General features: G+C 32.2%; 2 protein-coding genes across 2 annotated transcripts; one reads left to right on the top strand and one right to left on the bottom strand.

Moving 5' to 3' along the window:
- Positions 1-4: 4 nt before the first annotated feature.
- LOC141701548 (uncharacterized) lies at positions 5-1108 on the bottom strand. Its single transcript, XM_074505183.1, has 7 exons — positions 1081-1108; positions 944-991; positions 765-851; positions 606-677; positions 417-506; positions 170-241; positions 5-86 (listed from the first exon to the last, which is right to left on the bottom strand). Exons 1-7 carry the CDS (start codon positions 1106-1108, stop codon positions 55-57), a joined length of 429 nt encoding a protein of 142 aa, XP_074361284.1. The 3' UTR covers positions 5-54.
- A 3315-nt stretch (positions 1109-4423) lies between these two features.
- LOC141708562 (sister-chromatid cohesion protein 3) lies at positions 4424-15744 on the top strand. Its single transcript, XM_074512245.1, has 22 exons — positions 4424-4673; positions 4777-4945; positions 5596-5708; positions 5842-5934; positions 6255-6418; positions 6504-6740; positions 6885-7029; positions 7137-7315; positions 7436-7581; positions 7664-7791; positions 8815-8988; positions 10082-10243; positions 10335-10535; positions 10610-10747; positions 10837-11040; positions 11174-11318; positions 11518-11624; positions 11852-11989; positions 12461-12726; positions 12820-12944; positions 13989-14285; positions 15360-15744. The coding sequence occupies exons 1-22, from the start codon at positions 4629-4631 to the stop codon at positions 15371-15373; spliced, it is 3390 nt and encodes a 1129-aa protein (XP_074368346.1). The 5' UTR covers positions 4424-4628; the 3' UTR covers positions 15374-15744.
- The last annotated feature ends 4063 nt before the right edge of the window (positions 15745-19807 follow it).

Genomic DNA, 19807 nt, shown 5'->3' with positions numbered 1-19807 from the left:
ATTACCTGAAATGTCAGATTCAGCATGAGCCTTTGACGTTTGTTTTTGTGGAATCTATGATTTGACACTTGAAGGCGTAGTGGTACCTAAAGAAATTAATTCATTATGCAAATATGTAGAGCATAATAATGGACTGCTACTGATCAAGGAATAAGAACTGATAACTTACGATTAGATAAACATGATATGTTTGGGCTGTTATTGGAAAGCAGTGTGTGATTCATTATCGCTTGACCAAAGCCTGAGCAAAACAAAATCAATTAAAACATCTAATAAATTAGAAAACCAAACCCATGGTTAAATTATGATCTGTATCTTTAGTTGCATACAGCCACATAAGGTGTCATACAAACATGGTTAAATCAATTATCTTAAATCGAGGGCAAAAAGTATGAATTAAGTTTGAAACCACATACATGTGCTGGCATTGTGAGATCTCGATGACATAATTGGTGTATTATTGCTTGACGCGGGATATGCTGATATATTTTTGGTAGGAGTTGATCCTAAAAATATCAATTCGTAAACCATAACAGCAACTTAAGTATAATATAGATATATATATGTGATCTGGATAGAGAAAAGATTAATAACTGAACACTCACGCTTAGTTATACATGATAGTATTGGGATGTTATTGCACTGCATACTATAATTCAGTTGAGCTTTACCAGAGCCTGAAACAAAGAAACAAAGTAGAAACAAACAGTATAAATCAATGTAATTCTCTAAATGTTGACTACATGTTTGTCTACATAACTTACGGCTATTGGTAAGGTGAGATCTCGATGATAGTATAGTAGAGGTTCTGCTAGATTCTGAATTTCTTCTTATATCACTTTGCTGAGAACCTGATAATTGATGAATGATATAAGATCAAAGATTAGTTGCATCAAATATTTACAGATTATATATGACAGGACAATGTAATCAAGAAACGTACCAACGCTATTTGAAGCAAAATTCTCTTTATCTGTAACTGCTAACTGAACTGCATAACAATAAATGGATATGGAAAATCAAACAGAAGACGATGAACTGCGACGTAATATGTTAAGATATGCTGCAAATACAGAATACCTGGATTTCCCAGACCATTACGATTCATGTTGAGCAACCTATTACGTAGAAACCTGTCCAAAGCTGACTCACGACCTCAACAAACTGGGCTCAAAAAATTAATTTATACATTAATAAACACAATCATTCTAAGATACAATAAACACAATCATTCTAAGATACATAACAGATCTTTAAATTGTTGAAAAAATATACATACTGTAGTCACCAGACCTGACAGATATTTTGGTAGTCGTCACAGGCTGAGATATATTTCGTCGGATATCTGATATGTTCTCATCCAGAGGTTGGAGAATCAGATCGCATATCTGGCCACAACATCGTCACTTAACAACTAAAACAAATACTAAATGTGATAACGATGACTACAAAATATCAATAACAATGTTTAAAGAAAATAAAGAGATAGTATGATTATGCAGACTCGTACCAGGACCGTTATCATCAAAGGTAGTAGAACGTTTGCTCCCGTTCATAGCTTCTTTGGTATGCAATTAGTCCTATCAATACAAATGTATAAAAAACAGCGAACAAAACCCTTGATTATGCAGATTCATACCAGGTGCGAGGTTATAGAAGATAGTAGATTATTTCCTCACGTTCAAAGCTTTAACCTACGCGACTGTCATGATGCGAGAAACCCAGGTTCTGTCATTACTGCACAACAAACATAATAGCTTTGGTTAAACATTATCGTACAAAATCTTGATCGGAAGATAACAGAAAGCGTGAAACAAAAAATCGATAGCAGATGATGAATGATGATGTATACAATATTCATGTATATTGCCTGTAAAAATTAAAGAAGAAGAATATAATGATTATCAAGGAAAGTAGTAATGAATTTTGAATTTGAATTACTGAAGACATGATTTGTGGATCTGTAATTGATTGGGTATAAAAACAAATCAATTTTAAAAATATGTTTGATCTTTTTAAAATTCAAAAGTGATTTTTTATTAATTATAAATACCATTTAAGATATGGATACTCCATGGATCTTTGCAATTTTGTATATGAATTAGTTGATTTAGGAATATGGGTCGACCCACTGGTCAAATATTGAAAATATGGGTCAAAATAATTACCAAAGTGCCATTCTTAGTACGAATTTTAGGGTCTCTTCACTAGTGCTCATTAAGATATAATAGATCGATAACCAAACAAGTTCATTTTCGTTTCTAATTAGCAAAATTAAAATCACTAATTCTAATTGTAGCCCCAATCTTATTATTATTATTATTATTATATTTAAATTATATAAAATTCACGTATATTATTGGTCAAATTCATGGACTCAAAAGATGCATTTTCGAAAACGATGCAAGGTTGCTGGCAGAAGTGTGCAAGGGAACTACAGGAAGATATTTTTTTCACACATTTGTCATGAATTGTATTGAGTATTTTAAGCATTTTGACGACATGCTAGTTGATTTTTTTTTAAGATCTGCACACGAAGTAGCTCATTTGCTATATGAGCTACCCTATCTATTAGATATATAGGAGTGGATATGCAACATCTGTCATGCTATTGTCTTTCATTTGATTTAATAGAAGTAATTTCATTTACCTTCAAAAAAAGTGAAGAAGCTACATAATCAATCATGTGTTTTAGTCTGGTTTACAACTAAAACTATCAACATTCATAATAGTTTACGAATACAAATATGTATTGAATTTTAAAAAAGAAAATATGAAATGAAAAATTAAAATACCAAATAAGCATATATAATCAAAAATAATTTTTAAAAAGGACATTGATTTAAGCATGACTAACATTTGATTGACAACTAAATTTGTGATAAAAATAACTTAATGACCATTATATCAATGACTATAACTGAACAATTTATTAAATCGATACATATAAACTCTTAATTTTTGAAAGACTTTATATATATTTTTTATATGATCATTATTAATGAAAACAATATCACATATATTACATGTTTACCAAACACTTTTGAAAAAAACAGTCGTTTGTCAAAAGCAAAATCCTTATTAATCTAACAATATTTTAAATGATCAAACATCTAGACAATAATGTGGTAAGTTTTAAATATACAAAAAATTATTTATTTATCAGAACTAATCTAACAAATTATCAAATGAACTCAAAAGTATAACTAATTTAGAAAATATTATGTTTATATATTCAGAATCCAAAATTATATTTAATGAGTTTTATTAGTGATAAATTAAAAAAATGTTGATATTAACTTATATAGTTCAAAGAAACAACATATACAATACTAAATATGTAAAATTAAAATTAAAATCTCATAACAATTATGGTTCGTAAATGTATATCATGTTGGTGAAACCTATTCATATGAATTTTAGGCATTTCATAGGAGTTGGATTAAATCGAGTTGTGGCAACATCGATTCTTTCTATTTATTCGAGTTAACTCATCGATCTAATCTAATTGTAATAACTAAATACAAACATTTACACAATAATAATTATAAAGTTTCAACTTTTTAAATTATGCATTGCAAATTCATGTATATAATTACTCCCGTAAATTTGTGTTTTGTTTCTTCTTTACTTAACCTACTAATAGTATAAAACTCAATTTTATTGAAATATGAGTTAAATACATTTCGTGTATTTGTAGTTTGACCGTCCAATCACTTGCGATACTGCACTTGTTAGTATACATGATATGTATTTAGAATTTTTACGGTTTACGTATTTTCGTCAAATCCATGTTAGGGTTTTTTTTCTTCTGAAACTTCACTATTTTAACAAATATTTCAGATGTATTATATTAATTTTTTTTCCCGTATATAATAGCCAGTGAATATATACATACACACAAATATATATATATATATATATATATATATATATATATATATACAGACAAAGAGAACGTTTCAAATCACAATCAAATATTTCAACAATCTAATCAACTTACAATTTTCATAACAATCTCGATACAAACTTAATCTTATTATATTAAATTTGTTGTTATAATTCAGAACATATAAACCTTTAAAATTTACCAAAGATTCTTATAACTCACAAGTAATTATTTATACATAAAAAAATACACGAATAAATATATTGATAATCAATATAAAATTAGAGAACCACGTCACTAAATTCGCATTTTATCCATTATAATTTGGGAGAAAAATTACATTATGAGTTATCACATATTATCGATCGGTGCAACAAGAACACGAACAAGAACACAATCTCTGTTAAAAAAAAAAGAACGCAATCTCTGAGTACACAATTTCGTGTTAAATATTGTTTGCGAGGACACATCTCCATCTTAAATATTTCCAAAAATATAGTTCGAGGAGAAATGAAATTAGTTTAAGAAAAAAAGAAAGAAGTGAAAAAAGGAAATATATTGTACCTGGCATCCCCATTTTTCAGCAGAAAGCCGTGCTCACCAATTCAACATAGGCGGGAGATTTTCATTTCCTAAATTCTCTCCAATCTACTACACTTACCTCTTTATTTTCCCCTAATTCACAAATACACACATACATACAACAAACACTTTACATTCACCGGTAATTTTCTAGGTCATGGAAGAAGAACCGCCGGCTCCGGCGACTGCATCTCGCCGTTCGGTTAGTCACAATCTCCACTTCCCACTCCTTACTCAAATTATATATATATATTTTTTATATGTATTTGAAACGCTAATTGTGTGTTAATTTCGGTTTTGAACAGAAAAGACCTAGGGTTTTGGTGTACGGTAAGAGTGTAGTCGATGTTCAGAGCCCCGAACGAGACAATTCGTTCGATGATTTCGAAGAACCTCGTCCGAAAACTAGCAAGCGTAGCCGTGTCGCCGGAGAGGCTTCGGTTCCGGAACCAGGAACCTACAGCAGTTTGATTGGTATAAATTTAGTCGATTAACTTGTGATGTTGTATATGAGTTTTATATGTTTATGAGTAGATCTAGTGGCTTGAATGAGAGAGTTAGGTTTATGATGCTTGATTTTGTTGTTGTATGCTCAGTTGCTGCCTTTTCAGTTGTATGTAAACTTGATTAGTATTTTCTAGTATGTTCGCGCGCTTGTGTGTCTTTTGACTATACTTGGACTGTTATATGCTTATTGTTTTCGGTGCAAGCGTAGGGACAACTTAATTGTACTGACTCGTGGATTTGCTTTATAGTTTGGTTTACATAACTGCACAATGCTATGTATATTAATATTATGCTTAGATATACACATATGGAGATAAGGCATAGCCGTTGCTATTTGGCCTCAAGGTTCATTATCTAGGGCTATTTTAGTGATTATTATATCATCTTTGATGAATGGTAAAAATTGAGCGATCATAATGATCTACAGCTGGCATGAGCAATGGTTTGGGATAAGATATGTTTGCCTGTTTCCGTGCGCACGTGTATAAAATAATGGGTGCAAATGATTTTGGGTAATTTATTTATAGCATGTAAATATGTTATCCTAATCTATCAAACGTAAGCAAAGTATGTATCCAATTTTATACATAGTTGGAGTGTATTTGTCAATGTTGCAGAGGTTATTAAAGGAAATGGAAAACATATTCCGCGAGTTGTTAAGTTATGGGTTGAGAGTTATGAGAAGGATCCAAAACCAGCAATGGTTGAACTCTTGACGATGTTGTTTGAGGTAAACTTTTAGCATTGTTAGTTAGTATAATTAAAATGAAAGAGTATATTTCCCCTTCTGAAAGGGTAAACTTTCCAAACATAAATCACCTTATTGACGTTAGTCTGACTTGTAACGTTTACCGAATGCACAGGCATGTGGAGCAAAGTACCGCATTCAAGGAGAGTTCTTGGATGAGACTGATGTTGACGATGTTGTGGTTGATCTTGTTAAGCTGGCCAGGGATGTATCCTCTTATAATTGTGTAGTTTGTTTGTATACTTTTTCTAGTTTTTAGAATCATTTTTATCCGAGGCTTTGAAGCTCTTCAAGTAATTTATCACTTTGTTTGTCTAAGCTTATATAACCGTCTTTGTAAGCGCCGGAAAATGAAAGAATCCCATCAATTACTTTATTACTTAAAAATCTAAATAGCAACCTTTTGCATATCTAGCCAGATGGGATCTACTCGTAACAATCTTATTAGATCATATATTGTGCTGATTCGACTATATAGGATTATCCTTAAGGAATCTAACTTTCCCTTAACTTCAAGTTGAATGTCAGGGGGAAATCGAGGATTATCAAAATTCCAAAAAGAAGGAGTTCAAGAATTTTAAAGATAACCTAGTTTTTTTCTGGGACAATCTGGTTGCGGAGTGCCAAAATGGTCCATTGTATGATCAAGTGTTGTTCGATAAGTGCATAAATTTCATAATTGCACTTTCATGGTTAGTTTTCACTTTTATATTGTTTCTAGATATGGTCTGTTTATGCAAACTCTTTTAACCCTGTTTATTGATCTGACCTCTTCAGCACTCCTCCTAGAGTTTATCGTCAAGTCGCTTCCTTGATGGGTCTCCAGCTTGTTACATCATTCATAAACGTAGCTAAAGTTCTTGGTGCACAACGAGAAACAACTCAGAGACAATTAAATGCTGAAATGAAGAAAACATCTGAAGGACCTCGTGTGGAATCACTTAAAAATAGGGTGACAGTTACACATGAAAATATAACCATGGTAGAGGGGATGATGCGCAAAATATTTACTGGGTAGTCTTCATGCTGTATACATTCTAGTGTAGGCTTAAAGTCTTAAACACTGTCAAAATCAGTCTACTTATACCCTTCACTCTGTAGATCTTCCTTTATGAACAAAATAGTTTCAAATGTACTTAAGATATTTTCGTTGTGTAGGTTATTTGTGCACCGTTATAGAGACATTGATCCGGATATTCGGATGTCATGTATTCAGTCACTTGGTGTGTGGATACAATCTTACCAGTCCTTGTTCTTGCAAGACTTGTACCTAAAGTATCTTGGATGGACATTGAATGATAAGGTAAGTAGCTTACATTCGACTTGTCTTGTGATTTCTTATATATTTGTCAGCTTTGTTGTATAACTGGCAATCTTATATGTTTATTTGGTTTTTTATTGCACGTGAAGAGTGCTGGTGTGAGAAAGGCTTCCGTCCTTGCTTTGCAAAACCTTTATGAGGTGGATGACAATGTTCCGTCTCTTGGTCTGTTTACAGAGAGATTTTATAAACGGATGCTTGAGCTCGCTGATGACATTGATATTTCAGTTGCAGTATGCGCCATAGGACTAGTCAAACAATTACTAAGGTATGTACTGGTTATAACATGTTACTAAAATAATAATAGTCAGCATTAAGTTGTTTATATGAACTATTGTAATTTATGAAGCATGTAAATATCTCTTGTCACCTCTTTGACAAATTGCAGACACCAGTTAGTTCCTGATGAGGAATTAGGTTCCTTGTATGATTTACTAATTGATGATCCACCAGAAATCAGGCGGGCCATTGGTGCACTAGTGTATGATCACCTGATTGCGCAAAAGTTTGATAGTTCTCAATCTCACTCATCAGGTTTCCACAAATGTCTCTTGTATCATGTATGATTCTGATTTGGCCAGCAAACACTTCATTTGATGGGAGCTATACTTTTCAGGTGAAGAAAATGATTCTTCAGAGGTTCATTTAGTCAGAATGTTGAAAATACTAGGAGAGTTTCAAGAAGATCAAATTCTAAGTATATATGTCATTGATGATGTGTGGGAGTTCATGAATGCCATGAAGGTATGTTGGTTTAACTCCTTTGTAATCAGGGTTGTTCGCCAATTGTGTTGATTGTTGTCCACACGAGGGAATACTAATTTAGTAAGTTAAAGAAACAGTTTAGGTGATATGTTGACATCTGAAACTACTTGGATTATGTTTTACGAAAAATTAAATCATTGATGATATGTTGTAATCTCTGCAAATTGTATATTTAGTTTAGTGTCACAGCCACAATTAGTTCATGCGGAACTTGTGTCGTTGGCAACTTTTAATTAACCACATATATACTCTTTTCAGCATCTTTCACTCTGAGGCTGGATTTTTAAAACCTAGTGATGGACTCTTGGTCATTGGTAGTACAATTTATTAAGACTGTGTATAGTGTAAGTTTAGCCCATAAACAATGTTCTTGCCTTGCATGTTTGAAGCTTGTATTTGCTTTCTTGTGTCTGCTAGAGTAACGAAAATTAATAGTTAAATATCCTCTTTTTCACGCAATGTTAGTGCAGTTTTAGCAACTGTATTCATATATTAGTCAAAAGGGAATAGTTTAGAGTTATGCACAAATGTAATAATGTCTGTTTAATGAATGACCAACTTGAGAGGAAGACAAGTTGGGTTTGACGTTCAGTTTGCTGTTAGCAAAAGTTGAATTTGGCGATTTTTCTAATCTATAATGTACTTGCCCAAAAGCCTGTGACATTTGACAAAAGTTCAGCTTTGTTTGGGAATCAAATTAGCATGATTTTGGTTGTGTGTTTTTCTATTTAATATTTGTTTGAGATAGGAGCTGGACTTGTTCAAACTTTTTGATTTGTTAATGTCGAATTGTTATCAGTATATTGTTTAGTTTTTCTGTTTATTGCTACAAAAGTATGTTTTATTATCACAAAATATCGGTGACTGGTAAATAAAATCAATAATTACCATTATATTCTCCTAATCCTAAAAATTGGGTAGGGATCTAGATGTCATGTTGCATAGGACTAGTGACTATATATTATATGTCATTAATACTGAAGTTGTAATGCTTCTTTGCAGGACTGGAAGCGTATTATCTCTATGCTACTGAGTGAGAACTCATCAATTGAGCTGACTAATGAAGATATAACTAATCTGACTCGACTTCTATGTGCATCTGTTAAAAAGTCAGTGGGTGAGAGAATTGTTCCTGCTACTGATAACAGAAAACAATATTATACGAAAGCTCAAAGAGTGAGTTTCTTGTCCGTTGCTACCTTTTCCAGCATTTATAGCTAATATGTTTACATTTGCAGTTTGGTAGACCCCCTGTTTAATTGGAAACCTGTTTTTGATTCCCTTCCTTTTAGCTACCATGATTTTCTGAGAACAATATTAACAGAGAAATAACTAGCCTGTATTCAGTACTACTATTATCTTGTAAATAATATGCAGTGTTGTGTACGTTGCCCTATTATTTATGAGGATACATGATGCATTAGTTGTGGTGCGAAGACAAAGCTTTCACCATTAGTTACAAAGAAGAGAGATATTTTTCAAATAAACAGTATTTTCTTTCAAGTAAACAGTCTTTTTGAATGTGGCGAACATTACGAGGGACGGTAGATGGGTGGGGTAGGCAATACAAAGTATTCAGTATCTTCCCTCTCAGAAACAAGACACTGTGCAGGTGTCGGCGAAGATCAACCCCCCCCCCCCCCCCAAAAAAATGGGGTTTTTTCAAAAATAGCCAAGTTGCAGAAAATATTTTAAAAAGTACGTTGCAAACTTATATGCAACATGAAATGCAAACATTTGCAACCTCATATGCAACTTCGAGCAACCTCTGCAACCTCATTTGCAACTTTTACCGTATTTTTGAAAATAAGTTTGAAAACATGGGTATTTTTGATAAATTCCCAAAAAAATATTCATAATTCCCAATCGTTGGTGATATGGGCTAAGAAAGAGCATTTCATGTTGGATTCAGAACTGAGTTCTTTGAAAGGATTTTAAGGAGTGTTTTAGCTCTTGACTTCCATACAATTAGTTCTTTACCACCAGGCAAATGCTCGACTACAGGATAATTTACCTTTAGTTTAGACGAATTTGTGATAATATGAATTTGATAACTTCACTAGATAAGCTAATATCTGTTGCTTCCTAACTTTTACCCCGAGCTTGATATCTATCTAATCTTTCAAGCACCGTCTTATTAATCAACTCTTATTTAAGTTGTACTTTGATGCATAGCTGTGTTTTCCGTATTCAATCTATTTGGTGCAATTGGTTAGTTGTCTTTTAGTTGGTCACATATTTTTTAATCTTTTTACATTATTCTGAGCAGGAAACAATTGAAAATAACAAGAAAAATATAACTGTCGCTATGATGAAGAACTACCCACAGCTCTTGCGCAAATACATGGTTGATGATGCGAAAGTACCATTGTTAGTTGAGATTATAGTATATATGAATCTTGAGCTTTATTCTTTGAAGAGGCAAGAACAGGTGGGCCACAATTTTTTTTCCAGTGTAGTTTATTACAAACTATTGCAGATTATTAAACAAATGACTTTCCCCTTATTTGGTCTACTTTCAGAGCTTCAAAACTGTTCTTCAGCTCATAAAAGATGCATTTTTCAAACATAGTGAAAAGGATGTCCTTAGATCTTGTGTAAAAGCTATAAACTTCTGTTCTTCTGAGAGCCATGGAGAGCTACAAGAGTTCACCCAAAATAAATTAAAGGAACTAGAGGATGAGCTGATCTCTAAGCTTAAATCTTCAATAAAAGAAGTTGCGGTATGCTCTATAGGACTAGTTCTCCCCCTCTCCTTTTGGCCATGCGAGTAAAGCTAATACTTTTTTATTTGTAGGATGGTGATGATGAATACTCACTTCTTGTTAATCTAAAAAGGCTGTATGAGCTTCAATTGGCGAGACCTGTACCAATTGACAGTGTATATGAAGATATTGTGAATACTCTCGAAAATTTCAGAAACATGGACGACGAGGTTTGTATTGAAGACCCTCTTTATTTTGCCCATCCCTTTTTATTTTTATTATTGCCTCCTGAGCGCTTATTCCAACTTTGGTCATTCAGGTCGTCTGTTTTTTACTTCTAAATATGTACTTGCATGTTTCCTGGTGCCTGCACTCAATTGTAAACAACAAGACCATCCCCGAGGCATCCATTACTTCCCTTGTGACTAAGAGGACTGCTTTGTTTGCACAACTTGAGCATTACCTACGCCCCTTATCTGAAGTTCAGGAAGAGGGTAAATGTGGAAATCTTCTAGCTTGTCGAGTGAGTATTCTTTTGACCATTAGTTTTAATTTCAGCGACAGCTAGTGGTTGAAAGCTTTTTAGGAAACTGAATTGTTTTCCAAACAATGAAAATATTCTTATAATTTTTTTGTCTTCCCTCTCGACGGAAAAGGTTTGTACGATACTTGCAGAAATGTGGTGTTTGTTCAAAAAGACAAATTTCAACTCAACAAAGTTGGAGCATTTAGGATACTGTCCTGATGTCTCCGTTCTTCGAGGTTTTTGGGGACTATGTGAGCAGCAACTTAATATTCCAGGTGATAATATCTTACTTTTGTCTTTACTGAGCTAATGTAAGATTGTCTTTTGGGTTGCTTTAATTTTATAGATCATGTAACCATGAGTAATTATGTGCTAAAGAATGGTTAATTAACAAATAAATGCTTCCACATATAATGATTGGAATATTTAATTATGTTAATTGGAAATGGGACTAATTTCTTAGTGTGTCAACAGATGAGGCTGAAGAAGAAGATGCTAAGAAGGAGTATGTTGAGGAGACCAACAAGGATGCAGTCATGATTGCTGCTACTAAGTTGATTGCTACTAATGCAGTTCCCAAGGTATTTGTTGAATTGCTGTGCAAATGTATAGTAGAGTTCCTATAGAGATCAAGCATTCGAAATAAATTCTAGCGTACCGTATAGGATGTATCAGGAATGCTTGAGCACTTTCTAACTTTAGCCACACATTAATAATAATCGCCATACAAATTGGGCTAAGCTTTCTTTTGCTGCTTCGAATGTCTCTAAATTGGTGTTTTTCTTTATATAATGTCTTGCGACTGCAGGATTATCTGGGCCCAGAAATTGTTTCTCACTTTGTAATGCATGGAACAAATGTTGCTGAGATTGTTAAGCATCTAATATCTGTGCTGAAGAAAAATGACGATGACATTTCTTACATATTCTTGGAAGCACTGAAAAGGGTACGTGATGGACTTGGGGGTGAAAGAATTACTTCTTTTAATATTTTTTTTTTCTATAATTTTTTCTATTGTTTTATTAACAACATTTTAGGGCCCCAGTACTTTCTCATTTTAGTGAGTGTGCAAACTGAATTTTCTATTTAATTTAATATACAAACTTCTTTTTCTTTACAAATTCTTGGAAACATTCAAATCTAATATTGGTATATGAATAAGAACATCCGTGTGCAAGAATAGATAATCTTGCAGAATGCTCCTGTTGCGAGTTAATTTTCTGTCAAGATGGATGGATATATGAGTTGGAAACTAACAAACTACATGACATTGACTGATGCCTTAAGTTTAGTTTACTTGCACATAGAACCTATAAATTGAAATCTTCTGCTAATGTAGTCAGATTTTTTTTAGCCTTGGTTTTAGTGGTTGCTAAATAATATGCTTAATAATTTCCTGCTGCCTTGCTTTTACTAGGCCTATCAACGACATTTGGTGGTAATGTCCAGTAGTGATGACGTGGATGATATATCTGCAAAATTATATAAGGATTTCAAAGATCTATCTCTTCGACTTTCTGGTACTTTTGTTGGTGCTGCTCGAAGCAAATATAGAGCAGACATTTCAAAAATTGTAAAGAATGGTATTGAGTTTGCTTTTCTGGATGCACCAAAGCATTTGTTGTTTTTAGATTGCGTTGTTGATTTTGTTTACAAGCTTCCTACACCTGATATTCTGGACATGTAAGGGTTCTCCTCTTTAGCACAGATCTATAAAAAAATTGTAATTAGTTTTCCAAAATGGGGAAGTTAATGCTAAATTGTTTTTGCAATTAGTTTGAAGGATGTCCAAAAACGAACCGAGAATGTTGACACAGACATAGATCCCAGTGGTTGGCGCCCGTACTACACATTTAAAGACAGCCTACAGGAGAAGTATTCGAAAAATGAAGATTTACAAGGTAATTCTGTACTGCAGCTCCAATTTATGTGAAGAAATTCTGTGGTAAACTGATTTATTATAAGAGAATATTAATTTAGTGATACGGTCATAGTTTCGCACCACAAATGGGGAAATCTAAATTTCTTACGGAACCATATTAATCCTTCCTTAGGGCAACCTGTTTGTCTTTTTTGAGAGAAAAATCACCTGATTTGAAGGGAAATATTGTATTTTTTCTAGATCGCATGGAAATGACTTTTTCTGTCTTACTATCTACAGTGTGGAATGTACGCAATTTTTATTTAAGTTGAAACATCAATCCACTTATCAGATGAGAGACGGCCTTGTTCCACTAGACTCATATATCATCCTACAAACTACAACCTGATCACAACTGTCTAATTTTTTAATCAAAAAATTCAAAATACTATGGTCAGTTAACATCATTCACCGCCAAAACTTGGATGTCAATTAATTTATTAAGTGAATTAGTTTTAATTATAAGAAAACGCTTGTATTTGAAATTAACCGATATATCTCTTAACCTCATCTGATTAACTAAGCATTTTATGTTTCGGTTAAAACTATGCTGCTTTTGTGAAAGTTGATAAAAGGTTGGATGTACGTATTAGTGTTAGCTATCAGTAGGTAACATCCTAGTTTAGTCACGCACTTGTATTGCCTGCTTTTCCAAATCATTACTGATCTTTATATTTTCTTGAATCAAGAGCTCAAAATTAATTTTATATACCCTGTTTTTTATGTTCATGTTCAGAAGATAATAGTATTTTGTAAGCTCACGTTTGTTATGTCCTTTATTCTATTGTTTAACTAGTTATATAATATTCTTTTTTTCATTTTTGGCTTACTATGGATTTTCAGTACACTTGTTAAAAAATAAAATGGGGAGGGGAGTGAGGATGTGATCCCATGACCTTGGTCATGGGCGGAAGCTTGCCACTAGGCTATTATAAATCCTCTATCTAAACCTTGCTCTAAATTTTGGGTCATGAAAGTGATGTATCCTTTTATATCTTACATGAGAATTGGCATTGGGTTGCAGATGACAAACCAGGGACTTCCATGAAACGCCGTGGTCGGCCGCGTAAGAAAGATAATATACATGGAAAGAAACTCTTTGATGAGCAAATTTCAAGTGAAGAAGAGGACCCTATCAGTGTAGATGACCATAATGATGAAGATGAAGAAGAAGAGGAAGAGGAAGCTCCTTTAATACACTCACTTCGAGCATCCCAGAAGCTCAAGTCACTAAGAGTTTCAAGAGAGGAAAGGAAAGGGCGAACAAGTATGGGGAATTCTGGGCTAGGTACCGAGAACTTGGCAGCTTCTAGAACATCAGGTATGCGATGACTCTATGCTTACCGGGTCGTACTGTTTGAGTGCTTTTATGATGAGTCTACAAGTCAGTTCTAGTTCTGTATAGTCACTGGCTCTGGTTTTCATGCTTCTTATTTAGTATTTGACTGCTTAAGATTCCCCTCGATGTACTCACATTTGTTTGAATGAGTGAGAAACCTGACTTTAGGACGATGATGACCTTGTACACATGACAGTTTATTGTACATATTGTGAACTAGATCGTGAGGTATAAATCGGCGAATCTTGAATTATGAATAGGATCTGAAACTTAAGTGGATTTAGATAGCAGGAGGGGATCGAGTAATAGCGTTATGTTAATGTTTACTTGCGCCTATATGTGTCTACAATTCTGATGCTAATCATTGTCAAGTATGAAAGGGGCCAGGGACCTATGTTAATTTCTATTTGTTCTTTTCTAATCTATTAAGTATTTGTTTGTGAGTATTTTTGTAAAGTTGTTTATAAAGGGGACAAATGTATGAGTATTGTTTCATGAATTATGATTCTAAATTATATACATATATGTTATTACTTGCGATTAATTTAAGTTTATGTCAACTTGATTGAACATGAAAATTAGAAAGTAAACTGTTTGCAAGTAGGAATAAAGTATGCACATGTATTTAGCAAATAAAAGAGAAGGAAAAAGGAATACATGTGCTCGTTAAACTGAATTCAAGTTAACTGAACGTTATAGATTCTTTCTTCTGGACCTTGCGAGACTTACTTTTCAGGTACCGCGACTTCCTAATGCCCATATGCATTATTCTTTAGAGTGGTCAATTAGAGGAAATGTAAAATCTTATTCACACAATGTCCCTACCAAGGGTTGAACCCTATCTCTTAGTAAATTTGTTCTAGAGGCTACCAGTGGGGCTATAATCTACTTGTGGAATGTGTTTTGGCAAACCTCTATTGATGTGCGGCCTTTCTTCCTCCTGAGGGTGTATAATATCGTTTTTTTCTAATTATTTTTGAAAATGGGTTGGGTTGGGGAGAGGGAGGGGGAAGAGGTGAAGCTGATAGTTCTTAATTTCCCATATATGTTTTACAGGGGCATCCAGCTAGAGAATACCAGGTTCTGCAAGAAGCAAAAATTTCAATGTAGCATAGACTGTGCTGGAATTAAATGAAGCAGAAGGTTAGTTTTGTTGAAGTTGGTAACGGTTCCTGTTGCAAGGCGCAAGGGCCACGAATTGTTGCCTACTCGTGTAACTAAAAGTGTGGCAGTGTAGAAATTTCCCCAGAAGTACTTTTATATCCATGTTTGTACATGTAGCTATATAGATTTAAAGTAGCATTTAGTAGGGGGATTATTTTTCTAAGATTATCCAACCTTTATCTGATCTGGGTAGATTAGATTTATACTATACTATTTCTGCTTTTTAAATCTTTACTTTTTCTGGGGTAATACAATGTTCATAACAAAATTGATGCTATTTGCAATTGTGACCATAACTAGATTATTTACATGTGATCGTGCCCTTAGTTAAAATTTTTTTTGAACACAAGGGGAAAAACAATGCAAGCTTCTAAAATTGTGGCTAAACTCTAAATCAAAATTAGGTGGACAGTAAAATCTAGTGTGCATTATACATAAGTGGAAGCCCGTATAACTTCAGCGCCTGATTTACATGTGAAGTACAATGGCGAATGATGAAAGATTAATTTTTTTTGGATAATTTCTTTTCTAAATTTAAAACTCTTTTGAAATTACTATTTGACCTTTCTTCTGGTTCCACAATGTTGTATCCAAATAAGTATTATTTATTTATGACAAAAGTTCCCCAACCACAGTTGGTTTTGTGTGACTTGAATTGTAACACTTCATTGTGGAAGTCACGTAAGCTTTCGTAATAAGACTTCCGCAATGATTTAGTGAACTTCCGCAATGAATTATTACAGAAGCTATTTTCTTCTTTAATTATTATTATATATATATAGCATTCTTGCATTATGTTTAAATTATGTTGTAAATATTAAATATTTTAATTATAATAAAATTAAGTATTTCATAAATTTAGTAAAAATATGTATCACTGAATAATAAAATTATAATTCAAATATAATAATACTCATTTTATATTTATTACTATTACATTATTTATAGAAACGTTTTTGATTTTTAAACTCATGACATCATGAGTTTATGAATCAAAAACCATCCCGCATACCCGTTTTCGAAATAATGTAATAGTAATAATTAAACGAGTAATATTTAATAAAAATATTAATATTGTATTATTTAATGAAATATAATTTACTAAATTTATAAAATACTTTACAAAAAATATAAATGTGAACATAAGAAGTCCACTTTGTAAATAGTTTATTTATTATTTTTGAATATATATATATATATATTTCAAATTCAAATGTACAAAATTCTCCATTTCGAAAAAATGATATAATTTATACTTAAAATACTAATTTATGGTTATGATGTGTTAAAATATTTTGATATATAATTGTATATTATTCTTTTCTAACCGGGCTTTATAACATAAATAAATTATTCCAAATTAATATTATATTTCTTATTTTTTTAGTGTACTTATTTTACCAAAATAGAAGGTAAAATAAACAATATTACGTTTACATTTTTTTAAAAAAATGATCTTAAAAAAATTTATAGAAAATCAACAAGGGGTATCAAATTAATAATGAATTTTAAAATTTTAAATTAATTTTTTGTGACACAAAAAAATTGTTTAATTTTTTTTAAAAAAATCCACTACTTCGCGCGTCACTGGCACATTGATTTTGAATATTCCTTCCGCAATAACTCATTACGGAAACATTAAATGCGTCTGTCTCATAATTTAGTAATTAATGGAAGAAAAATAACGATCGACCCATAACTCTCATTGTTACACGAGAAACATAATAAAACTATGGGTTAAATATAAAAATTGGTTACTGAATTAAAGTTCATGTATTACTTGGTTTACTGATGTGAAGTGCGTATCGTTTTCATGATTGCACTAGTATAAATATCGAATTAACATCTTTAAATATGTGATGAGAAAATAAAATATAATTTATAATTTTTTGAGTTATACATATTTTTCTTCAATACTAAGTGAAAAATTGTGTATTCTATTATTTCAGATACCTCAAAAATTTATTTTACAATACATTTTTAATTAAATTGGATAAAATAACCGTAAAATTTTAGATATATTATTTAAATAACTAAAATTCACAACTTTCGGTATGATTGCAGTAGGTAGAATAATTTTTTAAACTCAACTATGATAATATTACTTTCTCGACACATATTTAGAGATATTTATTTGATATTTATATAACTGTAGTGATTAAAATGAGACTCCATTATCAATAAATGAAGTGATATATGACATTTATTTCAGTAATCAATTTTATATTTAACCCACAAAATTATTATAAAAATGATTGAAAAATAAGATATCCAAAACTAATCTAAACAAACTTAAGTGCTCGTTTAAAAAATTTTAAAATAAATAAATTATAATTTAAAATAAGCATGTGACTTGTAAATATAAAATAGATAAATGCGTACGATAACTCTAAGTAACTCTAAGTTATCGATCTGAGCTCTACAACAAGGTAACCACATCAATGTTTTAAATAACATTTTATTTCGTGTCTTTTACACTAAACCAAAACACTTGTTTGTATCTCAAAAGCAGCAGGATTGTGTAGTATATTTGTCTCATGTTAAGATACTATACACGATCGAAAGAGCAACAAAATAAAATAATCTAGGTATGAAAGACGGGGAATCTTGGAAACTTTAGAGGCAAAGTTGTTTCTACCATGCTATTGAGCTTTTTCACAAGCAAGTTTGGAATTAGATGGAAAATGACTATAACTATAGTTATAATATGATATCAAAAAATATTTTTTTTGCTAAAATAATACTTGCACTACAATACTAGTTACATTTTACAATCAAACAATTTCATCTTTAATTAATATTTTGTCCAACTCATTCATTTTAATTTAAATTTAAAGTGAATTTTTTTACACTCCATTATTAATTATTTGATTATGTGGTAAAGATAACTATAATCATTTTTGTTCTCAAATATAACACCAAATATTCATTTATGCATTTATCCATCTATGTATAGCTATGTATTGAAATTGAGTTTTATGATTTTAGTTTTATATTATAGCTATAAGACTAAACACTAATTATTCGTGTTGTTTCGTATCATGTTCACGTATCATAGAACTAAATTCTTGCTAGTGCTAGATACCAAGGCTTTTACTATTTTGTCCCTAAATCCGGGGCATTTTTGGTATTTTCCCGGGCTTATCCGACCCAATCCCTACCCGATACTTATACCCAGTCCCTACCCGATACTTAGCCGCTACTGGCTTCATCATCGCACCTTTCATCTATCTTATGCCAGCGCGTGTATTCAAATTTAAATCCCCGTAATTCGTACTCCTAATCTCTTGGAATCAAATATATCTCGCTGCTACGTCGTCGACATGTGTATCCATTTATATATCACAATCAATGGGCTATTTGTTGTTTCTTCTCAGGTGAACTTTATTAGTAGTTGTCTGATTTTTTCAAATGGATAGCAAAAAAGAAGATTATGAACCACCTGCACATCCATCCAGTTAGTTAGACACCTATTCTCTTTCTGTGTTGACATTGCAAGTCCACACACTTTTATGTTGATATACATTGTTCTCTTTCGTATTACAATAGGTTCTAAACGTCCATCTTTGCCCAATCATTCTTCTCCTACATCGACTAAAGCTGGTATGTGTTGATTATGTCCTTTTTTCCTTTGTGTATATATTCATGGCACAACAAACCTGATTTTCAAAGTATTCCGAAATTTAATAATTATATATCATGACATAGTTTTCAGAAGGCGTATGAATCCCATTGAGAAGTTTGGTGGTCGTGTATTACACCCACATCAACATGATAATGATTCAGAGAACATACAACCAATCATACGGACATCAACTGATATCCAAAGTTAGTTCTTCACATACATGTTATTATTTTAATTGTATTTATGTTGACTTGGTATGTGACTTAATTGTAAAATCAGAGCTGCAGCAAACGCCTCCACTCAATCCTGGAAATGTTAACAAACTAAGTAAGTCATACTGCCAACATTGTTTTTTGAACAACCTATTCATGCTGTCTAATTTCTATGGTTTGTTCTTTACCATGCTAGGATTTGCGGTGCAACCATTTACTTCTTTGGATCAAAATGCTTCTGCACATGCAAATCAAACTCAAGTGATTGGAAAACAGTTATTTTTGTCCTATGACTTACCAGTGGCAGGTACATGTCGTACTCTCTTCAATTGTTGTTATTTTTAATAATGTCTAAATTTGTATTGAATTATATTTTTAATTGTATGCTCCCTTGCTAATTCAACTTAATAATAGGGTCAAAACGTCCATCGCTGCTTAACCAACCTTCACCCACGTCAAAATACCCTGGTATGTTTTTTATGTTATATTAGCATCGAGTTCCA

This window comes from Apium graveolens, chromosome 2, assembly GCF_009905375.1.
Source record: "Apium graveolens cultivar Ventura chromosome 2, ASM990537v1, whole genome shotgun sequence".
NCBI classification, from domain to species: Eukaryota; Viridiplantae; Streptophyta; class Magnoliopsida; order Apiales; family Apiaceae; genus Apium; species Apium graveolens.
The sequence above is the reverse complement of the archived record's forward strand: the minus strand, read 5'-3'. Positions and strand labels throughout refer to the sequence as shown.

Excerpts from the sequence above, each read along its gene's own strand:
- LOC141701548 (XM_074505183.1), bottom strand. The coding sequence starts at position 1,108 with ATGAATCGTAATGGTCTGGGAAATCCAG. Across the intron at positions 242-416 it reads ATCTCACAATGCCAGCACAT|GCTTTGGTCAAGCGATAATG; the intron begins GTATGTGGTTTC and ends TGTTTTGCTCAG. Across the intron at positions 87-169 it reads CATATCATGTTTATCTAATC|GTACCACTACGCCTTCAAGT; the intron begins GTAAGTTATCAG and ends TAATTTCTTTAG.
- LOC141708562 (XM_074512245.1), top strand. The coding sequence starts at position 4,629 with ATGGAAGAAGAACCGCCGGCTCCGGCGACTGCATCTCGCCGTTCG. Across the intron at positions 5,935-6,254 it reads TTGTTAAGCTGGCCAGGGAT|GGGGAAATCGAGGATTATCA; the intron begins GTATCCTCTTAT and ends GTTGAATGTCAG. Across the intron at positions 7,792-8,814 it reads AGTTCATGAATGCCATGAAG|GACTGGAAGCGTATTATCTC; the intron begins GTATGTTGGTTT and ends GCTTCTTTGCAG.